Here is a 20,822-nt window from a genome sequence, read left to right on the forward strand (position 1 = left end):
CCAAAGCGAGTAGCGCGTTTCAGATGGCGTTGGCCATTTTTTTTTTGATCTTCAAGAAAAAAACTGCTGATTGTTAGAATTCACATAGAACCGCGTATTTAAGGAAATTCTACTTGAATTCGAGCCTCCACAGATGGATCTGCTCATCTGTACGGACTAATAGCATGCTCGGAGGAATGAGTGACACAGATCCCACAACTATCTGAATCTGCAGAAGTTATCAGCATCCCTCCCGCAGATCAGGCGTTACCTCCACTATGTCGTCTTTCAGCACAGACAGCTCATTCAGGTTCCTGGCCACAAAGTCATACTTGCAGACAGCGCTCTTCTTGAGAAGCGTAGCCTCCTGGTTCCTGTGAAAAAAGACAGAATTTTGGATTATCAGAAGTTATGGTTAAAACCGCCTATGACTTGCTGGAACCAGTTGGATACCAGATAAAGTGAAGAAGCTGCCGAATCTTAAAAATGTTCTCATTAAGTAAGATTTCTCAAAATGGACTCCCCAACAGTAGGACCCCTCAGTATTTCCTACACTGATACACGGTCGTCATGTGGCCAACCTATGGCAGAACATTTTCTGTTGACTTTCCCATCATTTTATGTACTACTTAATGACCATTCATAATCTGCACAAGCTGCCAATAGTCTGCGAACATCATGCTAACTACGTTTGATAGGCGCTGGTGGTGGAACAAGACATGGTATGGACTGGACTACCATTAGTATGGATCAACTACAGAGAGACATGTTCTCCTCCATCCTCCACGTGTTATACAGGTATCAACATCATGGTCTCTTCTGACTACTGTCAAATACAATGGCATCAGCGTCCTATTGTCCTCATTCACATTGATGAAACCTATGTCCTCAGATTTCCCCCAAAACTCCAAAAGATAAAGAAATAGATTACCACCCAAGAAATATTACACTGATATCACGATAATGGTGTCCTCCACCCACTGTGTATTTGTAATATCCCTGCCGGCATCACTGCATGGCTTCCCATCTTACTCATCACTCCGGGGCATGCAGTGAGTTCTGTTTGTTTCCTTGTCTGTAGCCTTCCCTACCCTGCTGTTTTTTCCTGCGGCTCTGCTCCGCTCCTGTTGCGCATCCTGTGGTATTGCTCTGCTCCTGCTCCGCATCCTGCGGCTCTGCTCGTTCCTGTTCTGCATCCTGCGGCTCTACTCTGCTCCTGTCCCAAATCCAGCGGCTCTGCTCTGCTCCTGTTCTACATCCTGCTGCTCTGCTTCCGCTCCACACCCTGCGGTTCTTTGTCCCTCTAGTCTGAACTGGTTCCTACCTGCTCCCATATCCCACTCGTACCTGCCTTTGTTCCTGCCCCACCCGAAACAGTTCCGGTTCCTCCAGTCTGAGCCGTGCCTGCCTGAGTGCCAGCCAAAGTACCAGTCGTGCTCGTCAGCACTTGCCATTAGTGTTCTGTCCCCTGTGGGATCAGCTGCTACAGCCAGACACCGCCCTGGAGTGGTACCTGGCAGCTACCTGCCGCACAAGCCTGATGTGGAGAAATGGGGGTAGTGGGTCGAGAGTCCGCTGGCCTGGCTGTCTTTAGCAAGACTGCATGGACCAGGGCTCATACCACTGAACGCCCGCTCTATCTCCTTGTGGGCAGAACACTACACAGACAACACAGGGTTATGGTAAAACAGTGTGGCCAAGCTTTATTGAACCACAACACTAATAGCAAACAGAACAATCCCAGCAATTTCCCCAAGATGGTGCACATTACAAGGTCTCTCCCCTCCGCTGACTCACCGGGATGCTAGTGGATGTTATGTCAGAGCTCCCAGAGTGGCTATTCCACCTGTGATAACACACGGAGAGGAGGTCACAACAAGAGTAGGGAGATTACCGAGAGCAGTCCTATGCTCTTTCAGCCGGGTCTGACGTACCCTGAGCTGGGATCCTGAACAGTTTCTTGTCCGTTAGTGCTTAGCAGAATGTCCGGCTAGTAGCACTATGTGATGAGATGAGCCCCCCTCTGTCTCAGGGTCTTTTATACCCAAGGCAGATAAGATATTGTTAGAATTACCCAGTGTCCTTCAGTACACCCTCACAGCCTTCCCTATCTACATTCAAGTCAACAAACGGATTCCAGAATATAAACAAACATCAGATAAGCACACACTATGTTACATGGTATATCATTGTGCAAGTCAGTCTTCTAGACCCACCAGAATCCACACTTAAATCCACAAGCCAAATATACAGACAAAAAGTCAATTCCTCCAGGCCTGTTAAGACATAGCCGTCTGTGCAAATAAGATATACTCTGGTTTCTTCACACCTGACCTCACCACTAGAGGCTCCGGTGAACAGCAAGATAGCTGCTTAGTCACGCCCCTCCAGGGTAGTTTGGTTTGTAGCCCAGTTGAGCCACAATCCTCGCTCGCGCCATCCAGTCTGGGTGCGAGCATTACAGTTTGCTCAGGCCATGGTCCCCGCATGATTTTTCACTCTCAGAGCAAGATTAACTTATTTTTTCTCAGCATGAGTGACCAAATAAATATTTTACCTGATCTGAAACCCTGATTTTTGCTGCACCAGTCCTAGTCACAGTTTCTGCAACTGTGCATATTCAACCTGCGACTTGCACTCCCAAAGTAAAACCCATCCCAGCGGATCCGCCAAGGTACTATGGGAATCCAAAGCAGTGCCGTGTGTTCCTGCTCCCCATTTCTCCTCTGATCAGGTCAAGGTGGGATTCCTAATGTCCTACCTAGCAGGAGATGCTTTGAAATGGCTCAACCCCCTCTGGGAAGCAGGGGATCCTATCATGGACCTAGAGGCCTTCCTGGTGGCCTTTCGTAAAGTATTTGATGTGTCTAGTTCTGCTTCTTCTGCAAAGACTTCCCTCCCAAGCTTCCAGAAATGGACCAGACAGGGAACACCTGTGAGAAAACCGTCACGTCGGTCCACGACCATCCAAAAACCATCTGTTCTTCAACCTGTAAAAGCAGCTACCAAAGCAAAACCCAAGAAGGCGGACAAGAGTGGGCTGGTGGAGCAGCAGCCGGAATCCAGTCATGTGAAGGGGTTGCGGTATCGCTGCGGTTGGATGGAGCATCCTCACGGTCTCTGTCCTCAACAGCTTAAACTCCAAAATCTTGGGCCAGTAGGAGAGGCTGCCCTTGGCGAGAGTATTTCCTCTCCACCAAATTCTAGGACTGTCTCCATAGCTTTGGTTCAGCAGGTGTACTAAAGCTGCAAGCCATATGGAGTCAGTGTGTGATTCCTGTTCCACAGCTCCAGAACCTGGGGAGGGTGTTGTCTGGTGATGGGCGAGCCCTACTCCAGATCAGTCTAGTCTTGCAGGAACAACTACAGCTCCAAGTTAGAGCATTAAACATGGAGAAGATGGTCTTCCACATGCAGTCTGGAACACCCAGTGGTCACACACAGCCAAGAACTCTACTACCCATTCAGGTCTGGAGACCCAGCATGGTGCTTCGTTGGGACCAACCAAATCACGAGAGGTGTCTGGTCCCCATACGTCGAGGTCAGTCAGCAGTGTCATCTTCTTCACCTGGTCAGCTAGTCGTCGAGTCATGGTGTGTTGACGTCACCAAGGGAAGCGGTGACGCTCTCTCCACACATCTCCAGCGATTGTACCAGTGATCAGTTCCCAGGAACATCCTTGCCTCTAGGATGTCTTTCTCTGGATAACAGGCAGAAGAAGGATCCATTGAGGGTGCCTTCAGTTTCCATGTGGTTGGTTGATGAAGATGTCAAAATGGAATCTTTCAAGTCTCTGTTTTCCACCAAACAGGAAGAAGTCTATATTGTTGTATCTTCTGTGGTGGGAGCTGACCTCGTCAGGCAGAGACTTGGTAATCCGGGATTCCTGATAGCACGCCTGACTTATCCTACCCTAAGGATGTCTTGATGGACTGGACGGTGCATGGTCCTGAGGAAAGTCGGGCTATACTTCTGCAGATGATCCTAGCAGGCGTGAGGAAGAGGGAGCGTAAGGGGGTGGGTACTTAACATCCCTGCCGGCATCACTGCATGGCTTCCCATCATACTCACCACTCTGGGCCATGCTGTGAGTTCTGTCCTCTGCCTGCTCCATGCTGTGAACCTCATGTCCTTGCTTGCTGCATACTTCCTGGCTGTATGCTTAGGGCGACGGCACTTCATGAGTCCTTATAGAGACAGTGTGCACACTCCTAATTTGTCCCCAGCCTATTGCCAAGAGGTATTGGGTACTTCAGACCTCTCCACCCATAAGGAGATGCCTGAGCAACAAACTGTCTCACTCTGCTTCTGATACCAAGTTGCCAGGTCCTGTCCTGTTTCTTCCACCCTGGGAGCTGTATACCCAGGCCCGTGTCTGTATTCTGTGTCTCGTTTCTGCCTTCCCGGGGGCTGCATACCCAATGCCCGTATCTGTATTCTATGTATCTTGCTACCGCCACCCTGGGGGCTGCATACCCAGGCCTGAATCCTTTGTTCTGAACTTGTTGCCGTGTCTGTCCTTGTCTGAACTTTGTCCTATACCTGTTTGTTTCCTTGTCTGCAAAGAACCGCAGGGTGTGGAGCGGGAGCAGAGCCGCAGGATTCGGGACAAGAGCATAGCAGAACCGCAGGATGCAGAATAGGAGCAGAGCAGAACTGCAGAAAAAAAAACAGCAGGGTGTACTGGTTCCTACCGGTTCATTTATCCCTCTAGTCTGAACTGGTTCCTACCTGGTCCCATATCCCACTCACACATATCCTACGCAAAATTGTTCCAGTTCCTCCAGTGAGCCGTGTCCGCCAGAGTACCAGTCGTGCCCATCAGCACTTACTCGCTGCTACTGCCAGACAGCCCTGGAGTGGTATCTGGCAGCTAGCTGCCGCACAAGCCTGACCTCACCGCTAGAGGCTCCAGTGAACACCAAGGTAGCTGCTTAGTCACACCCCTCCAGGGTAGTCTGGTTTGTGGCTCAGTCGGGCCACAATCCTAACTCACGCCATCCAGTCTGGGCTCGAACGTTACAGTATTACACTGGTATCACTATCATGATGTCCTCCATCCAATATGTATTACAAATTCAAATAAGCTTTCTTGGCATGACTAAATACACATTAGTTTTGCCAAAGCATGTGTACAAAAGGGAATAGGGATAGAGACTGTAGGGATGTTGGGTAGGGGCTGTAAGAAAGGTGGATGGGGTCAGATCCAGGATGGGGCTATAGAAGTCCATGGCATAGGGAAGGTGGATGGGGGTATGGGGGCAGATCCAGTGTGGGGCTAGAGAAGTCCATGGCACAGGGAAGGTGGATGGGGGCATGGGGCAGATCCAGGGTGGGGGCCATAGAAGTACATGGCATATCATAGTTCTCTTTCTCGCAGTCTATGATATTCGCTCACATATTGCGCTGCTATCTCCACTGCTCTCTCTTCTTCCCCCAGCAGGATATATGTTTTCTCTTCCTCCTTTATGGTGATGAAATCCGGGAAGAGATGCGAGTCTCCTGAAGTGAGTGTCCCTCACTGCTGAGTATTTGGGGCAGTGTAGCAGGAAGTGGGTCTCATCCTCCAGGGCCTCCTGGTCACAGTGTTGGCACAGTCTTTCCTCCCTGGGCTTGTAGCTCTGCCTGTGTTGGCCGGATTCGATGGCCAGACTGTGGGCACTGAGTCTATACTGGCTCAGGATCTTGCGGTCTCTGGGGTACGGGAGTTTCTCCAGGTATGGGGCCAGTCTGTAGTCTCTCTGTAGACTCCGGTACATGGTCAGGTTCTATGAGCTGATGTCGTTCTTCCAGTCACTTGCGTACCTCTCCTGGCCTTCGTCTACCATCTTCCTGATTCCGGCTTTTGTCAGGTTGTTGTGATTGGTGTTCTGGTCAGGATGGGTTTTGGTGGGCTGTTCCAAGGATCCTGGTTTTTCTGTTTCACCAACATGTGTCAGGGCTTTATGGTGATGGGAGCTTGGATTGCTCCTACGTAGGTGAGCCTGGAATGACAGTGCCCTCTTTAGAACCGTTAGGTGTAGAGGGAATCTGCCCAGCTCGGCAAGCACTGTTGGAGGTACTCCGATGGAGTTGGAGAAGGTGCTTGCAGAATTCCAGGTGGAATATTTCTGTTGGGCTGAATCCCACCTTGACCAGTCTGGTTAGGTGTGAGAGATTACACTGGTATCAACATCATGGCATCCTTCATCCACTGTGTATTACACTGGTATCACCATCATAGTGTCCTCCATCTACTGTGTATTACACTGGTATCATCATCATGGTAGCCTCCATCCACTGTGTATTACACCAGTATCACCATCATGGCATCCTCCATCCACTGTGTATTACACCGGTATCATCATCATGGAGTCCTCCATCCACTGTGTATTACACCGGTATCATCATCATGGAGTCCTCCATCCACTGTGTATTACATTGGTATCATCATCATGGTATCCTCCATGCACTGTGTATTACACTGGTATCATCATCATGGCATCCTCCATCCACTGTGTACTACACTGGTATCACCATCATGGTGTCCTCCATCCACTGTGTATTACACTGGTATCATCATCATGGTATCCTCCATGCACTGTGTATTACACCGGTATCGCCATCATGGTGTCCTCCATCCACTGTGTATTACACTGGTATCATCATCATGGTATCCTCCATGCACTGTGTATTACACCGGTATCGCCATCATGGTGTCCTCCATCCACTGTGTATTACACTGGTATCATCATCATGGTATCCTCCATGAACTGTGTATTACACCATTATCACCATCATGGCATCCTCCATCCACTGTGTATTACACCGGTATCATCATCATGTCTCCTCCATCCACTGTATATTACACTGGTACCATCATCATGGTAGCCTCCATCCACTGTGTATTACACTGGTATCATCATCATGTCATCCTCCATGCACTGTATATTACACCGGTATCGCCATCATGGTTTCCTTGGTCACTATGAGGATCTTGAAATGCCTGTTGGACAACGCAACGCTTCAGCTGATTTTCTACATTTTCTTTCTGACATATTCAGACATAACAGTGGTCCATATGTGATGGTCTATCTAGAGGAGTTCTTGGACTATCGCCCTGATATATCACACATCTGACATGTACGTACTGTACTCCAAAGACTCAGACAATTCTTTATTTGGTAAACTTGAAATGTGTTTAACTACGTCAGGGAGTAAATTTCCCAAGTTATATCTGGTCCTTTAAATGCTTCTGAATTAATCCTTCAAAAGGTCTAAGGAACTATAACATGGGTGATTTTATGTCAGTATGAGAGTTGAATAATAGAGTAATAAGATAAATGTTATTTGTATTATCGGTCCACCAACTGGTTGTTTAGTGCAGAGGTGGGACAGTGCGATTTTATTGTCTAATATTGTGTTTTAGGTTTATGTAATTGGCGGCTGGCGTTCCCGGAGTGTCAGTGAGCACTGCAGTCCTCATAAGGTTTGTACTAATCCCTAGCTACAGTAGGTAGGAGGTGAGTTTTTGGTGAATATTTGTACATGTTTATGAAACCCTCTGAATCACATTATTGATGAGTAACTGAGTAAAGGGACAAATAAATAAAAGTCTCTGATTGACAAGAGGCTCCATTAGGTGTGGTCCACAGAGGACATTATTCAACTCACGTTCAGTTGAATCAGGCGGAGTGCTTCAGATCACTGGGAAATGATCCCTGAATGAGCACGTATGAATGGTGACTTGTCCTTCTGTGAAAGGTGCACAGGTGTCCTGTCCTGGATGTAGTGTGACAAGGTGCTGAGGGTCCAGGGTTTAATATGGAGTTTCTCTGTTAAGCTGAAACTGCAAAGAGCTGAGTATTCTGTTTCTGTGTGAGAGATACTGTAAGTTCATCTCATCTCTGCTGGTACATGTTGGGAGAGGTGATAGAGCTGCGCGCAAGGTTTCTGTGCTGCTGCAGTGCTTTTAAAGAGAACGTCCTGTATGGAAGTGGAAAGTAATACTGTAAGGTGAAATTAAAGTATTGTGCCTATTTTAGAGAAAACCTGTAAGTGATTGGTCATCTAGTTGTGTGGTTGATGTACATCTAGTTGAGAATCGGCAGAAAGGTTTAGCCAACTGCACAGCTGGTCTAGTAGGTGAGAGGCCTATCACACCTGGGCCTTCCTACTTTAGTCAGCTGGTCTAACAGGTGAGACCTGAAAGAGCCTTCTGTTACGCCCTGCTGGTCAACCGGGTGAGAGCCAAGAGAGCATTCCCGCTACACCTTGACCGCTCATTCTGACTTGCTAGAGTGTGGCCCGTAGACAAGGTCCAGGCACACTGAGGGCATTTGCAGAAAGGTGAGCTGTCTGGAGAATAAGCTGTAGCCATGGGCAACTTGTTCTGTGTGCAGTCAGGGCCCCCAATGGGATCCAAAACAGCTATACAGATCGTAAACGAGAGAAGGTAATATGAAGAATGTGGAACCAATATTGAAAAAGGCAAACAATGCCTGAGTGTGATGTTTGGATATTCAAAAATGGCAATAATGAACAGTTTCAGGGACAAGAAGGGTTGGATAAAAGGCAAGGGAAGAAAACAGCAAGTGAATACCTGGTGTCATGTAGCTGAGGGGAAAAAAAAAAAGAAAAAAAAAAAAAAAAGAGATCATTGTGATGTACAATGTCTGTGAGGTATGGGGTTTTGTCCACAAAATATGATGTTTTCTGTTGGAATGTGGTAGAAATCTCCCCTTCCCTTCTGAGTTACATGGCACACTGAAGCTATAGCAGTGCCTACCCTCCCCCAAGTGTTATCACCTCTCCAGCTAGCAATAGGATACTTCCTGCTATCACCATTTGGCTCCTCTTCAGAGCGGGAAAAACTTCTTTGTTTGAAACGAATAAAACTATGAGAGACTATGCCATAAGAACCAAATACCCTAGAGATATGAAAATCACATTTTTGTAATCCGGGCGGTCACAGCGTCGCTGCCGTGGTTCTTGCGAAGCCTAATCCTTTCAGAACCTGAGATATGTGTTCCAGCTAAACGGTGTATCAGAACTACTGCATATTTGGTCTTGAATTATTGTACTCAACAAATCACAACCAATGATGCCCTATATGTGTCTGTACGGGCTGCCCCCACGGAGTTATGATTAGTATAAGTTTTCTAGTGTAATTCTAAATCCAAAAGGGAGAGGTGGGATTAACCCAGCATGCATCTCTCCGTGATGTCACATAGCAAGTCTATAAAGCATTTCCTGGACAAAACCAGGGCAGAACAGCTCAAGTCGTCGTGCTAGAAAGACCCAGATGAGTGGAGAAGTGCAGCTCCGCCTCCACCCACCTTAGCCGCATGGTCTGCCTAAGGAACAATATGGAACTGTGAGTGTACTCTCTTTGTTTTCTCCACTTTTATTTTATACCTGTACTGTACATATTTTATGTCTCAATTTTATAGCAACTTTTATCTGTAATCACTGTCCTCTTTCGGAAAATAAATGAAATAATTATTTAGATCTGTCTCTATGTTCTAAGACTCGAACTATACGCCTTTGTTAGATAACACTGGTCAACAGCATTTTTGGTGCCAAAGATATTTCATCGAATTTAGGGTATTTTTGGGGTGCTGATTCTGAATATGCTATCAGTTTTGCCAGATTGGCTCAAGTTTTTGAGATTTTTGGTATCTTATTTATAGCACTTGTTGGTAAATGCGACGCATCATCTCATTAATTTCTTTGGATTAGTACTTGAACTGAGCAGTTCTCAATATAGTTTTGTGTTAATTAGTGTTCTAAAAGTTTGTTCATAGCTTGATTTTTGCACTAACTTTATGTTGTTGTCTGTTTTCCAGTGAAAAGCATGAACTCATCATGAAGAAGTTGTCTTAACGATCCAGACTCATTCTGTTACATTTGTGGTGAATATACACTGCCAAAACATAGAAGAAACATAACACACTTTGTAAAAAAAGTGTATTTTGCCTATTTTGGGGTTATGCTTGGGGACCAAGACAAGTTTTGGGCACCACACATAGTGTGCAAAGCATGTATCGAATTATTACGAAAATGGAGCAAAGGACAAAGAAAAAGCTTCAAATTTGGTGTTCCAATGGTGTGGAGAGAGCCAAAAAATCATCATGATGACTGTTATTTATGGTAAACACAGGTACAGGCACATCTTCACAATGAGGGACAGGCCTTCTTGCAGATTCCATGTTACTCCCATTTTCGTTTCTTATGCTTATTGAATCCTTGCACTTGCACTGCACAGAAATAACAGTCATCATGATGATTTTTTGGCTCTCTCCACACCATTGGAACACCAAATTTGAAGCTTTTTCTTTGTCCTTTGCTCCATTTTCGTAATAATTCGATACATGCTTTGCACACTATGTGTGGTGCCCAAAACTTGTCTTGGTCCCCAAGCATAACCCCAAAATAGGCAAAATACACTTTTTTTACGAAGTGTGTTATGTTTCTTCTATGTTTTGGCAGTGTATATTCACCACAAATGTAACAGAATGAGTCTGGATCGTTAAGACAACTTCTTCATGATGAGTTCATGCTTTTCACTGGAAAACAGACAACAACATAAAGTTAGTGCAAAAATCAAGCTATGAACAAACTTTTAGAACACTAATTAACACAAAACTATATTGAGAACTGCTCAGTTCAAGTACTAATCCAAAGAAATTAATGAGATGATGCGTCGCATTTACCAACAAGTGCTATAAATAAGATACCAAAAATCTCAAAAACTTGAGCCAATCTGGCAAAACTGATGACATATTCAGAATCAGCACCCCAAAAATACCCCAAATTCATTAAAATATTTTGGACACCAGAAAAAAATTTTTTTTTCGTTGACCTGTGTAATCGCTACTAATTCAAGGGGTTGGCCACGGACCCTCTTAATTTAACACTGTGAATTAAGTAACCGTGACTGGTGGCAGCGCGTTGTGTACGGCTATTGCGGCTTGCTGGCAGTCTAGAAGGGTCTTATATAGCTGAATAAGGGTCTGCGGCACCAGCATTCATAATTCCCTTACTGCAGAAGCCTAATTGCCGGTTCACAACAGGCAGCCCGTCCGGCGACCAATTATCCTAGGTGCAGTTCCCTGACTGACCTGAGGGTAAAGGGGGGCGCCGAAGAGCTGCAAGTTCCAAAGTGGAACTGAGAAAGTGGGATATACATAAATCCCCGCAGTACTTGGAAGATTGATAGCAGTGGTGGGGCATCCAAATTAAACTCCCCCTGCGGCAAATTGTAGAGCGAGATTAGCTTGCTGGATATTTTTGGTCACATGGTGCCAGTGTTGGGATAACTAAGATAAGCCCCACTGCGCCTGTGATAGCCGTGTGCCGGCATTGTGTCTCGTCCCTCCGTCCGCTGATACACCCGTGTCAGTGGTGGGACTGTGACATAGTGGTGACACAGGGTCCGCTGTCCGTCACGTTTTGGTGGCAGCAGGACCCCCGTTAGTCGCCCCCGTATTTGGACGAACGGCCGTGGGCTGTTCGTCACATATTGGTGGCAGAGCGGTGGGATAATCCTAGAGCATTAGTGATTTGGTTTGAGCAATCATTCCTCTCACTAAAAACCTGCACGGTTCCTGCGGGAATCCTGCATCATAGGTTTTGGAGAACAGACTCAGTGGTTACTAGTCCTGAGACATTAGTGTGTACTTGCAAGTATCCCCCTCCCGTTTCATCGTTTTTCTTTTTCTATCTTTTATTTGGCAACCATGGCGGCAAAAGGAGAACCTTGGTACAACCGGCAGACAAAGGAAGTTCTTGCTGCGTTATGCACGTACCAAGGCCTTGACGCCACGAACAAAAACAGAGCTCAAATGATCGCGGCTCTAGTGCAGCTGGACAACGACCAGAATCCAGCGAGCGCAGAAGTTGGCCCAAGTTGCAATGGGGCTGCAGCAGAGGCTCCACTCCTGAGCGCTGGCCCCACATTCAACCAGAACGGGGTGGACCCCTATCTGCAAATGGCCTTGGACGAACTCCCCGCCGAAGACAGGGATGGGCGGGTGAGGCTGATCCAGCAATATCGGCAGGAGGCCCAAGCCGAACGTGAGCGCCAAGCTGAGGCTGAGAGGGTTGAGCGTCAAGCCCAGGCTGAGAGAGCTGAGCGCCATGCAGAAGCTCAGAGGGCCCATGAGCTGGAGATGCTCCAGCGGGGGTGGAATGCCCCCACAGCCCGAACCAGTGAGCCCAGCAGCATCCAGACTCCTAAACCCCGGCCAGAGCATTTTCCCGTGATGGAAAAGGACGGGGACTTGGACACGTTCCTGCGAGCCTTTGAGAAAGCCTGCAGACAGTACCAGCTGCCTAGAGACCAATGGGCAAGGTACTTGACCCCAGGGCTAAAAGGCAAAGCCCTGGAGGCATTTGCTTCTCTTCCGCCAGAAGCCGATGACGACTATGACGCCATAAAGCAGGCGCTGATCGCCAAATACCGGCTGACACCTGAGGTATACCGAAAGAAGTTCCGGCACCTCCAACATGGCCCACATGATAGCTACAGTGATGTGGTGCAAGGACTCAGGACCCACTTTGACCAGTGGATCCATGGACTGTCCGTTGAAACCTTTGAGCAGCTACGGGACCTGATGATCAAAGACCAGTTCCTGCATCTCTGCCCAGCTGAGGTCCGACAGTTCATCCTGGACCGCGAACCAACGAACGCGGACAAAGCGGCGTAGATCGCCGACAACCACGAGGCCAACCGGAAACCCGAGACGCGGAGGCCAGTCGCCACCAGCTGGAAAGGGGGTAAGCCAGCAACCAACCCTAGTGCCCCAGCTAGCCGTCCCTCCGGAGGCCCTGTCCCTGTTGCCAACAACAGGCCGGCTACTGACAGTCGCCTGTGTCACCACTGCAAGCGGCCTGGTCACTTCTCTTACACCTGTCCGGATAGGCCAAAGAACCCCCCAGCCAAGGCCCCCGGGCCCAACGCCTCTGTTCTTTTGGTGGGAGGTGTGGTTGGGAGGGCTGACGACAACGTTCAACCTGTTCAGGTGGGGGCCCGTCTTGCTACAGGCCTCAAGGACACCGGGGCTGAACGAACCCTCATCCGTCCTGGACTGGCGGCCCCTGAAGAGTTTGTTGAGGGGAAAACCCTGACTGTCACCGGGATTGGAGGCACCCGTTGTCCCTTGCCAGTGGCCCGGGTTTTTCTGGATTGGGGTGCCGGGAGCGGGTTGAGGGAGGTGGGAGTGTCTGAAAATTTGCCCACTGATGTTTTATTGGGGACTGACTTGGGGAGGATGGTTGCATACTACGTCCCTGACCCCCTTCCCCAAACTGATAATAAGGGTAACGTTAACCCTGATGATGATGATGATGATGATGGGAAACTGAATGTGTTACCTGCTAATGCCTTGATGAGTAATGATGTAACTAACAACCATTCTTTCCCCAGGTATGATGCTAATGCTGATGTGAATGTACCAAAGCAAACTGATAACCATCCTTCTCCTAGGAAGGATGATGATGAGGTTGATGTATCTGTGCCGACTGAACCCGTTAACCCTTTCTTTGAAGCGGTAGATGTGTCCACAGGTACCGAAGTGCTCAGCCCCGTCACTGCGGAGTGAGACGGCTGAGGAACCCCTGGCAGGAGTAAGCAACGGTGCTCAAGAGAATGAGGAAGGTAATGCCATCCAGCTGACCAGTGCCACCGAGGAAGGTAACTGGCCCATAAGTAGCACTGCTCCTGAAGTGTTGGGGGTGGATGGGGAGGTAGAGCCCAGGGCAGCACCGGCTGGTGGGTCTGTAGAAATCCCCAGGGAGGCAGCATACATAGCAGCTGTCACACGCAGTCAGAGTGCCCAGATCGCAGGTAACGCACTGTCTTCTGGACCCTCTGCTGCTACAGGAGAGACTGAACCAGAGGTGAACCCAGAGCCGGTTCCAGAGGGTCCCAGTAAAGAGGGGACCCTGACGTCACTTCTGGCAGCCTCCAGCATGGAGTTCCAGGCTGCTCTGCACTCAGATGCCAGCCTGGAGAAATTGAGAGGTCTCGCCGAGACGCCCACCTCCAAGTCTGATAAGGAGAGGGTGTTCTGGGAACGAGGAAGGTTGTACCGGGAGACAGTACCCGGAGATCCTAAAAAGGAGTGGTTGAGGGAAAGACAGCTGGTCGTCCCCTATCAGTTCAGAACTGAGTTGTTGCGGATTGCCCATGAGATTCCACTCGCTGGACACTTGGGGATCAGCAAAACAAAGGCACGGCTGTCTCAACACTTCTATTGGCCCAAGATGGGGACAGATGTAACACACTACTGCCGCTCCTGTGCCACCTGTCAAAAAGTGGGTAAGGCGGGGCCTGCTCTTAAGGCTCCCCTTATTCCTTTGCCGGTGATAGAGGAGCCTTTCCAGAGAATCGCGGTGGACATTGTAGGACCGCTGTCCGTCCCCAGCAGCTCCGGAAAGCGATACATTCTCACCGTGGTAGACTACGCTACCCGGTACCCAGAGGCAGTAGCTCTGTCTTCAACCAGGGCAGATAAGGTGGCTGACGCACTGGTGACCATCTTTTCAAGGGTAGGATTTCCCAGGGAGATGCTTACCGATCAAGGGCCCCAATTCATGTCTCGCCTAATGGAGGCACTCAGAGAGAATGCAGGTGACGCACCTGGTATCGAGTCCGTATCACCCACAGACTAATGGTTTGTGTGAACGCTTCAACGGTACCCTCAAACAGATGCTCCGCATACTGGTTGAGACCCAAGGGCGCGACTGGGAGCGGTACCTCCCACACCTGCTGTTCGCTTACAGAGATGTTCCGCAGGCCTCGACCGGGTTCTCCCCCTTCGAGCTCCTGTATGGCAGGCGAGTCCGGGGACCCCTTGGGTTGATAAGAGAATCCTGGGAAGATGAGCCAAACCCCACAGAAGTGTCCATCGTGGATTATGTCATGCGTTTCCGTGACAAGATGCAGACCTTGACGCAGTTGGTGCATGACAACATGACGCAGGCTCAGGCTGACCAGAAGCGCTGGTACGACCAGAACGCCCGGGAGCGGACCTACCAGGTGGGTCAAAAGGTGTGGGTGCTGGTCCCTGTACCAACGGATAAGCTTCAGGCAGCCTGGGAAGGCCCGTACGTCGTCCACCAACAGCTCAACCCGGTCACCTACGTGGTCACGCTTGACCATGCTCGGGGTAGGCGCAAGGCCTTTCACGTCAACATGCTGAAGGCGCACTACGAACGTGAAGCTTGCGTCCTACCGGTCTGCAATCTGCCAGAGGATGTGGAGGAAGATCCTCTCCTGGACATGCTGGCCAAGGCCGATGGGTCCATTGAGGACAGGGAGATAAGTGGTTCGCTAACCATATCCCAGCGGTTGCAGTTGATGGCCACCCTGGAACTCTTCCGGCCCGTGTTCACCAACCGTCCTGGGAGGACGGAGTTAGCGGTTCATGAGGTGGACACCGGGAATCACGCCCCATTACGGCGAACACCTTATCGGATCTCTGAAACGGTGCAACAAGTCATGCGCCAAGAGATCGATGAGATGTTAAGGCTGGGGGTGATTCGACGGTCAAAAAGCGCGTGGGCTTCACCTGTAGTCCTCGTGCCTAAAAAGGATCGAACCACCCGGTTCTGCGTGGACTACAGGGGGCTCAACGCCATCACAACCTCTGATGCCCACCCAATGCCGCGCATCGAGGATCTGCTCGAGCGGTTGACAAACACCAACTACATATCCATCATGGATTTGAGTCGGGGATACTGGCAGATTCCCCTGAGCCCTGAGGCGCAGGAGAAATCCGCCTTTATCACCCCCTTTGGACTGTACGAGTCCACGGTCATGCCCTTCGGCATGAAGAATGCCCCTGCCACTTTCCAGCGGACGGTCAACCACCTGCTTCGGGGACTGGAGGAGTACGCGGTGGCGTACTTAGACGATATTGCCGTCTTCAGTTCCACCTGGGAGGAACACCTTCAGCACCTCCAGGAGGTGCTCAAGCGTCTTCACCAGGCAGGCCTGACCATCAAGCCGGGGAAGTGCCAGATAGGCATGCGCGAGGTCCACTACCTGGGGCACCGGGTAGGCGGGGGTTCCATGAGTCCGGAGCCAGAAAAAGTGGACGCAATCGTGTCCTGGCCAACCCCCAGGACCAAGAAACAGGTGAAGTCCTTCTTGGGCACTGCAGGGTACTATAGGCGGTTCGTACAGGACTATAGCGCCCTTGCCAAACCCTTGACTGACCTCACCAAGCAGAGGCTACCCCAAACAGTCAACTGGACAGATGACTGTGAGGCGGCTTTCCAAGCTTTGAAAGCAGCCCTGTGCAACTCTCCAGTGTTGAGAGCAGTCGACAGCAGTCGCCCGTTTCTGGTACAGACCGACGCCAGCGAGTTTGGCCTCGGTGCTGTGCTTAGCCAGGTCGACTCGGGGGACCAAGAACACCCCGTGTTGTACCTGAGCCGGAAACTTTTGCCGAGGGAAGTGGCATACTCGACCATCGAGAAGGAGTGTCTGGCCATGGTGTGGGCACTGCAACGTTTGCAGCCCTACCTGTACGGGCGCGCCTTCACGGTGGTAACTGACCACAACCCTCTGAGCTGGTTGCACACAGTGTCCGGAACCAATGGAAGGTTGCTCCGCTGGAGCCTTGCCCTTCAACAGTACGACTTCACTGTAAAACACAGGAAGGGCAGTGAAAACGGCAATGCCGATGGGTTGTCCCGCCGGGGCGAACCCGCTGAGGTGCGCATGGCTGATTACCGAGAGGTAATGCCTCCTTAGCGCCCTCTTAAGAGGGGAGGTGTGATGTACAATGTCTGTGAGGTATGGGGTTTTGTCCACAAAATATGATGTTTTCTGTTGGAATGTGGTAGAAATCTCCCCTTCCCTTCTGAGTTACATGGCACACTGAAGCTATAGCAGTGCCTACCCTCCCCCAAGTGTTATCACCTCTCCAGCTAGCAATAGGATACTTCCTGCTATCACCATTTGGCTCCTCTTCAGAGCGGGAAAAACTTCTTTGTTTGAAACGAATAAAACTATGAGAGACTATACCATAAGAACCAAATACCCTAGAGATATGAAAATCACATTTTTGTAATCCGGGCGGTCACAGCGTCGCTGCCGTGGTTCTTGCGAAGCCTAATCCTTTCAGAACCTGAGATATGTGTTCCAGCTAAACGGTGTATCAGAACTACTGCATATTTGGTCTTGAATTATTGTACTCAACAAATCACAACCAATGATGCCCTATATGTGTCTGTGCGGGCTGCCCCCACGGAGTTATGATTAGTATAAGTTTTCTAGTGTAATTCTAAATCCAAAAGGGAGAGGTGGGATTAACCCAGCATGCATCTCTCCGTGATGTCACATAGCAAGTCTATAAAGCATTTCCTGGACAAAACCAGGGCAGAACAGCTCAAGTCGTCGTGCTAGAAAGACCCAGATGAGCGGAGAAGTGCAGCTCCGCCTCCACCCACCTTAGCCGCATAGTCTGCCTAAGGAACAATATGGAACTGTGAGTGTACTCTCTTTGTTTTCTCCACTTTTATTTTATACCTGTACTGTACATATTTTATGTCTCAATTTTATAGCAACTTTTATCTGTAATCACTGTCCTCTTTCGGAAAATAAATGAAATAATTATTTAGATCTGTCTCTATGTTCTAAGACTCTTACTATACGCCTTTGTTAGATAATCGCTACTAATTCAAGGGGTTGGCCACGGACCCTCTTAATTTAACACTGTGAATTAAGTAACCGTGACTGGTGGCAGCGCGTTGTGTACGGCTATTGCGGCTTGCTGGCAGTCTAGAAGGGTCTTATATAGCTGAATAAGGGTCTGCGGCACCAGCATTCATAATTCCCTTACTGCAAAAGCCTAATTGCCGGTTCACAACAGGCAGCCCGTCCGGCGACCAATTATCCTAGGTGCAGTTCCCTGACTGACCTGAGGGTAAGGGGGGCGCCGGAGAGCTGCAAGTTCCGAATACCTGGTGTCATGTGGCTGAGGGGAAAAAAAAAAAAAGACCATAGTAGGACGTAAGCTGTATAACAAATCTTTTGATGCACAAAAATCTAAGACTGTGAGTACTACCGCTCTACTACCTCTGTATAACCAGAGACCCAGACAAGACAGATGGACTTGTAAACATTGTGGTCAACCAAACCCAGACTGGAGAGATATTTTGTGTGACCTGTGCTACCAGCCGGCCGAAGAGAGTTACAGTGAATCCTGTCCGGACAAGATCACATGTAGTGACAGAAGAAGCTGACACAGAAGTGAGGAGTTTGACTTTTGGGAGGAAGCTGACAGTAGTCCTGAGAGGGAGGAAGGTGCGGAACGTCATGTCACCTCCACCACTGGACAACTAAACAGGTATAACTAAAATTACGAGAAAGCCAAGATGTGCTTACAAAGCTTAGTTAGTGAGAACACTCCTATGCATTTACCGGAATCAGATGTGTTGAGGTGTCCAGGCCACCATACAGTACGCTCCTGAGGGTCTTACAGTCACAAGTCCACGCTCAGATAAACACTTGTGTAAGCGTGGAGCAATGGTGTATGTGACAAATTCAGTGAAGGTAGCACCTGACACCAGAATGTCTGAGGACAGTGAAGCGAGTCAGGTACCAGTCACCCTTTGGGCAAAGGGAAAAACTGATGTGGGTCGGCTCCCCATCCCCCCAGTCATGATTAAATTAAAAGAGGGAACCTCCTCCTTGTTTAACACAATACCCTTTAAGCCTAGCAAAATCAATGGCCCTGACCAGGGATGTAAAAGATTGTCAGTATCTTTTTGTCTTCACTAATGAAGGGAAGCAGTACTAACCATCCTAAAGCCCCCGTTACACACTGCGATATCGCTAGCAATATCGCTGTAAAGTCACCGATTTTTAACGTTGCAGCGATATTGCTAGCGATATTGCTGTGTCTGATACTTACCTCCGACCGGCTCCCCCGCTGATTATCGCTGATCGCGCGAGAAGCTGCTGGACTGTTTCTCGTCGGTCACTTCCTGCGGCGCTTCCTGCTGTGAGGACGAGCGACGCGTGGAGCCGGGCGGGAGGACGCAGGATCGCCCCGTCTGACAGGTAAGTAGCGATCCCCGTCCCCAGGGATGTCGCTAGTGAGATCTGCCTGAGTGGCAGCTCACTAGCGACCACCTAGCGATGCACCAGCGATCCTGACCGCGTCATATCGCTAGTCGGGATCGCTGGTGCATCGCTAGGTGTAACGGTACCCTAAGACAAGGAGGAATCAACTCCCCTACCATCTATTCCTCAGCGATGGCAGGGATCCTGGAGCAGTGGAAGCCGCCTCATCCACACACTGTACTAGTGCAGTACTTGGATGACCTTTTGCTCTGCTACTTGGACCAGATGTCCTGCAAAGAAGCCACAGTTTCCTTGCTGTTTCTTAGCAGAAAAAAGTTGCAAAGTCTAACGTCATCTTTTGTTTGCAATACAGTAATTTCTCACATTTTTAGGCCATTGCTGAAAGTACAAGATCTCTGACTGAAGAAAGAAAATAGGCAGTTCAAAATCTCTTTACCCAGGTTACGTCGACAGCTATGCACTTTTCTAAGCTTGGTGTCCTATTCTCGGCCTTCGATGAGGTCTGCTCCGCAAGTGATGCAACCACCCTATGATGGTTTGTCATCAGACCCCTCTGATCTCACTCAAGAAGAAACCGATTTCTTCCATTCTCTCAAACTGCTCATTGTGTCAGCCCCGGGCCGCTCCCTTCTCACAGGGGCTAATTCGAGCCGAACCGCTCCCTCCTCACGGGGGCTAATCCGAGTCGAATCACTCCCTCCTCACGGGGGCTAATCCGAGCCGCACCGTTCCCTCCTCACGGGGGCTAATCCGAGCCGATCCGCTCCCTCCTCACGGGGGCCAATCCGAACCGAACCGCTCCCTCCTCACGGGGGGCTATTCCGAACCGAACCGCTCCCTCCTCACGGGGGGCTATTCCAAGCCGAACCGCTCCCTCCTCACGGGGGGCTATTCCAAGCCGAACCGCTCCCTCCACAGGGGGATAATCTGAGCCGAACCGCTCCCTCCTCACGGGGGCTAATCCGAGCTGAACTGCTCCCTCCTCACGGGGGCTAATCCAAACCGAACCGCTCCCTCCGCACGGGGGATAATCAGAGCCGAACCGCTCCCTCCTCACGGGGGCTAATCCGAGCCGAACCGCTCCCTCCTCACGGGGGCTAATCCGAACCAAACCGCTCCCTCCTCACGGGGGGCTATTCTAAGCCGAACCGCTCCCTCCTCACGTGGGGCTATTCCAAGCCGAACCGCTCCCTCCACAGGGGGATAATCCGAGCCGAACCGCTCCCTCCTCACGGGGGCTAGTCCGAGCTGAACCGCTCCCTCCTCACGGGGGCTAGTCCGAGCTGAACCGCTCCCTCCTCACGGGGGCTAATCCGAGCCGAACCGCTCCCTCCACAGGGGGATAATCTGAGCCGAACCGCTCCCTCCTCACGGGGGCTAATCCGAGCTGAACCGCTCCCTCCTCACGTGGGGCTATTCCAAGCCGAACCGCTCCCTCCACAGGGGGATAATCCGAGCCGAACCGCTCCCTCCTCACGGGGGCTAATCCGAGCTGAACCGCTCCCTCCTCACGGGGGCTAATCCAAACCGCACCGTTCCCTCCTGACAAGTTAATCCGAGTCGAACCACTCCCTCCTCACATGGGCTAATCCAAACCAAACTGCTCCCTCCTTACGGGGGCTAATCTGAGCTGCTCCATTCCCTCTGGACGAGTTAATCCGAACCGAACCTCTCCCTCCTCACATGTCCGCGTAGGAGGTAGTCACTGAGGCGTGTAGAGCCGCTGCAGGTGAAGTCGCCAAGATTTACACATTCAAATTAT

The 20,822-nt window shown here is 49.9% G+C and overlaps 1 protein-coding gene across 8 annotated transcripts in view; it reads right to left on the reverse strand.

Annotated features, from left to right (window-relative positions):
* The window catches only part of EPS8 (EGFR pathway substrate 8, signaling adaptor), a 185,074-nt gene that overhangs the window by 62,988 nt on the left and 101,264 nt on the right, over positions 1–20,822 (reverse strand). For all 8 annotated transcript variants that reach the window (XM_073564617.1, XM_073564615.1, XM_073564618.1 and 5 more), the window contains one exon: positions 251–353. In XM_073564617.1, coding sequence (XP_073420718.1) covers positions 251–353 — 103 coding nt within the window. The remainder of the gene's footprint in view (positions 1–250; positions 354–20,822) is intronic.

This window comes from Dendrobates tinctorius, unplaced genomic scaffold (genome assembly GCF_039654945.1).
Source record: "Dendrobates tinctorius isolate UK_male_01 unplaced genomic scaffold, ASM3965494v1 ptg000464l, whole genome shotgun sequence".
NCBI lineage: Eukaryota > Metazoa > Chordata > Amphibia > Anura > Dendrobatidae > Dendrobates > Dendrobates tinctorius.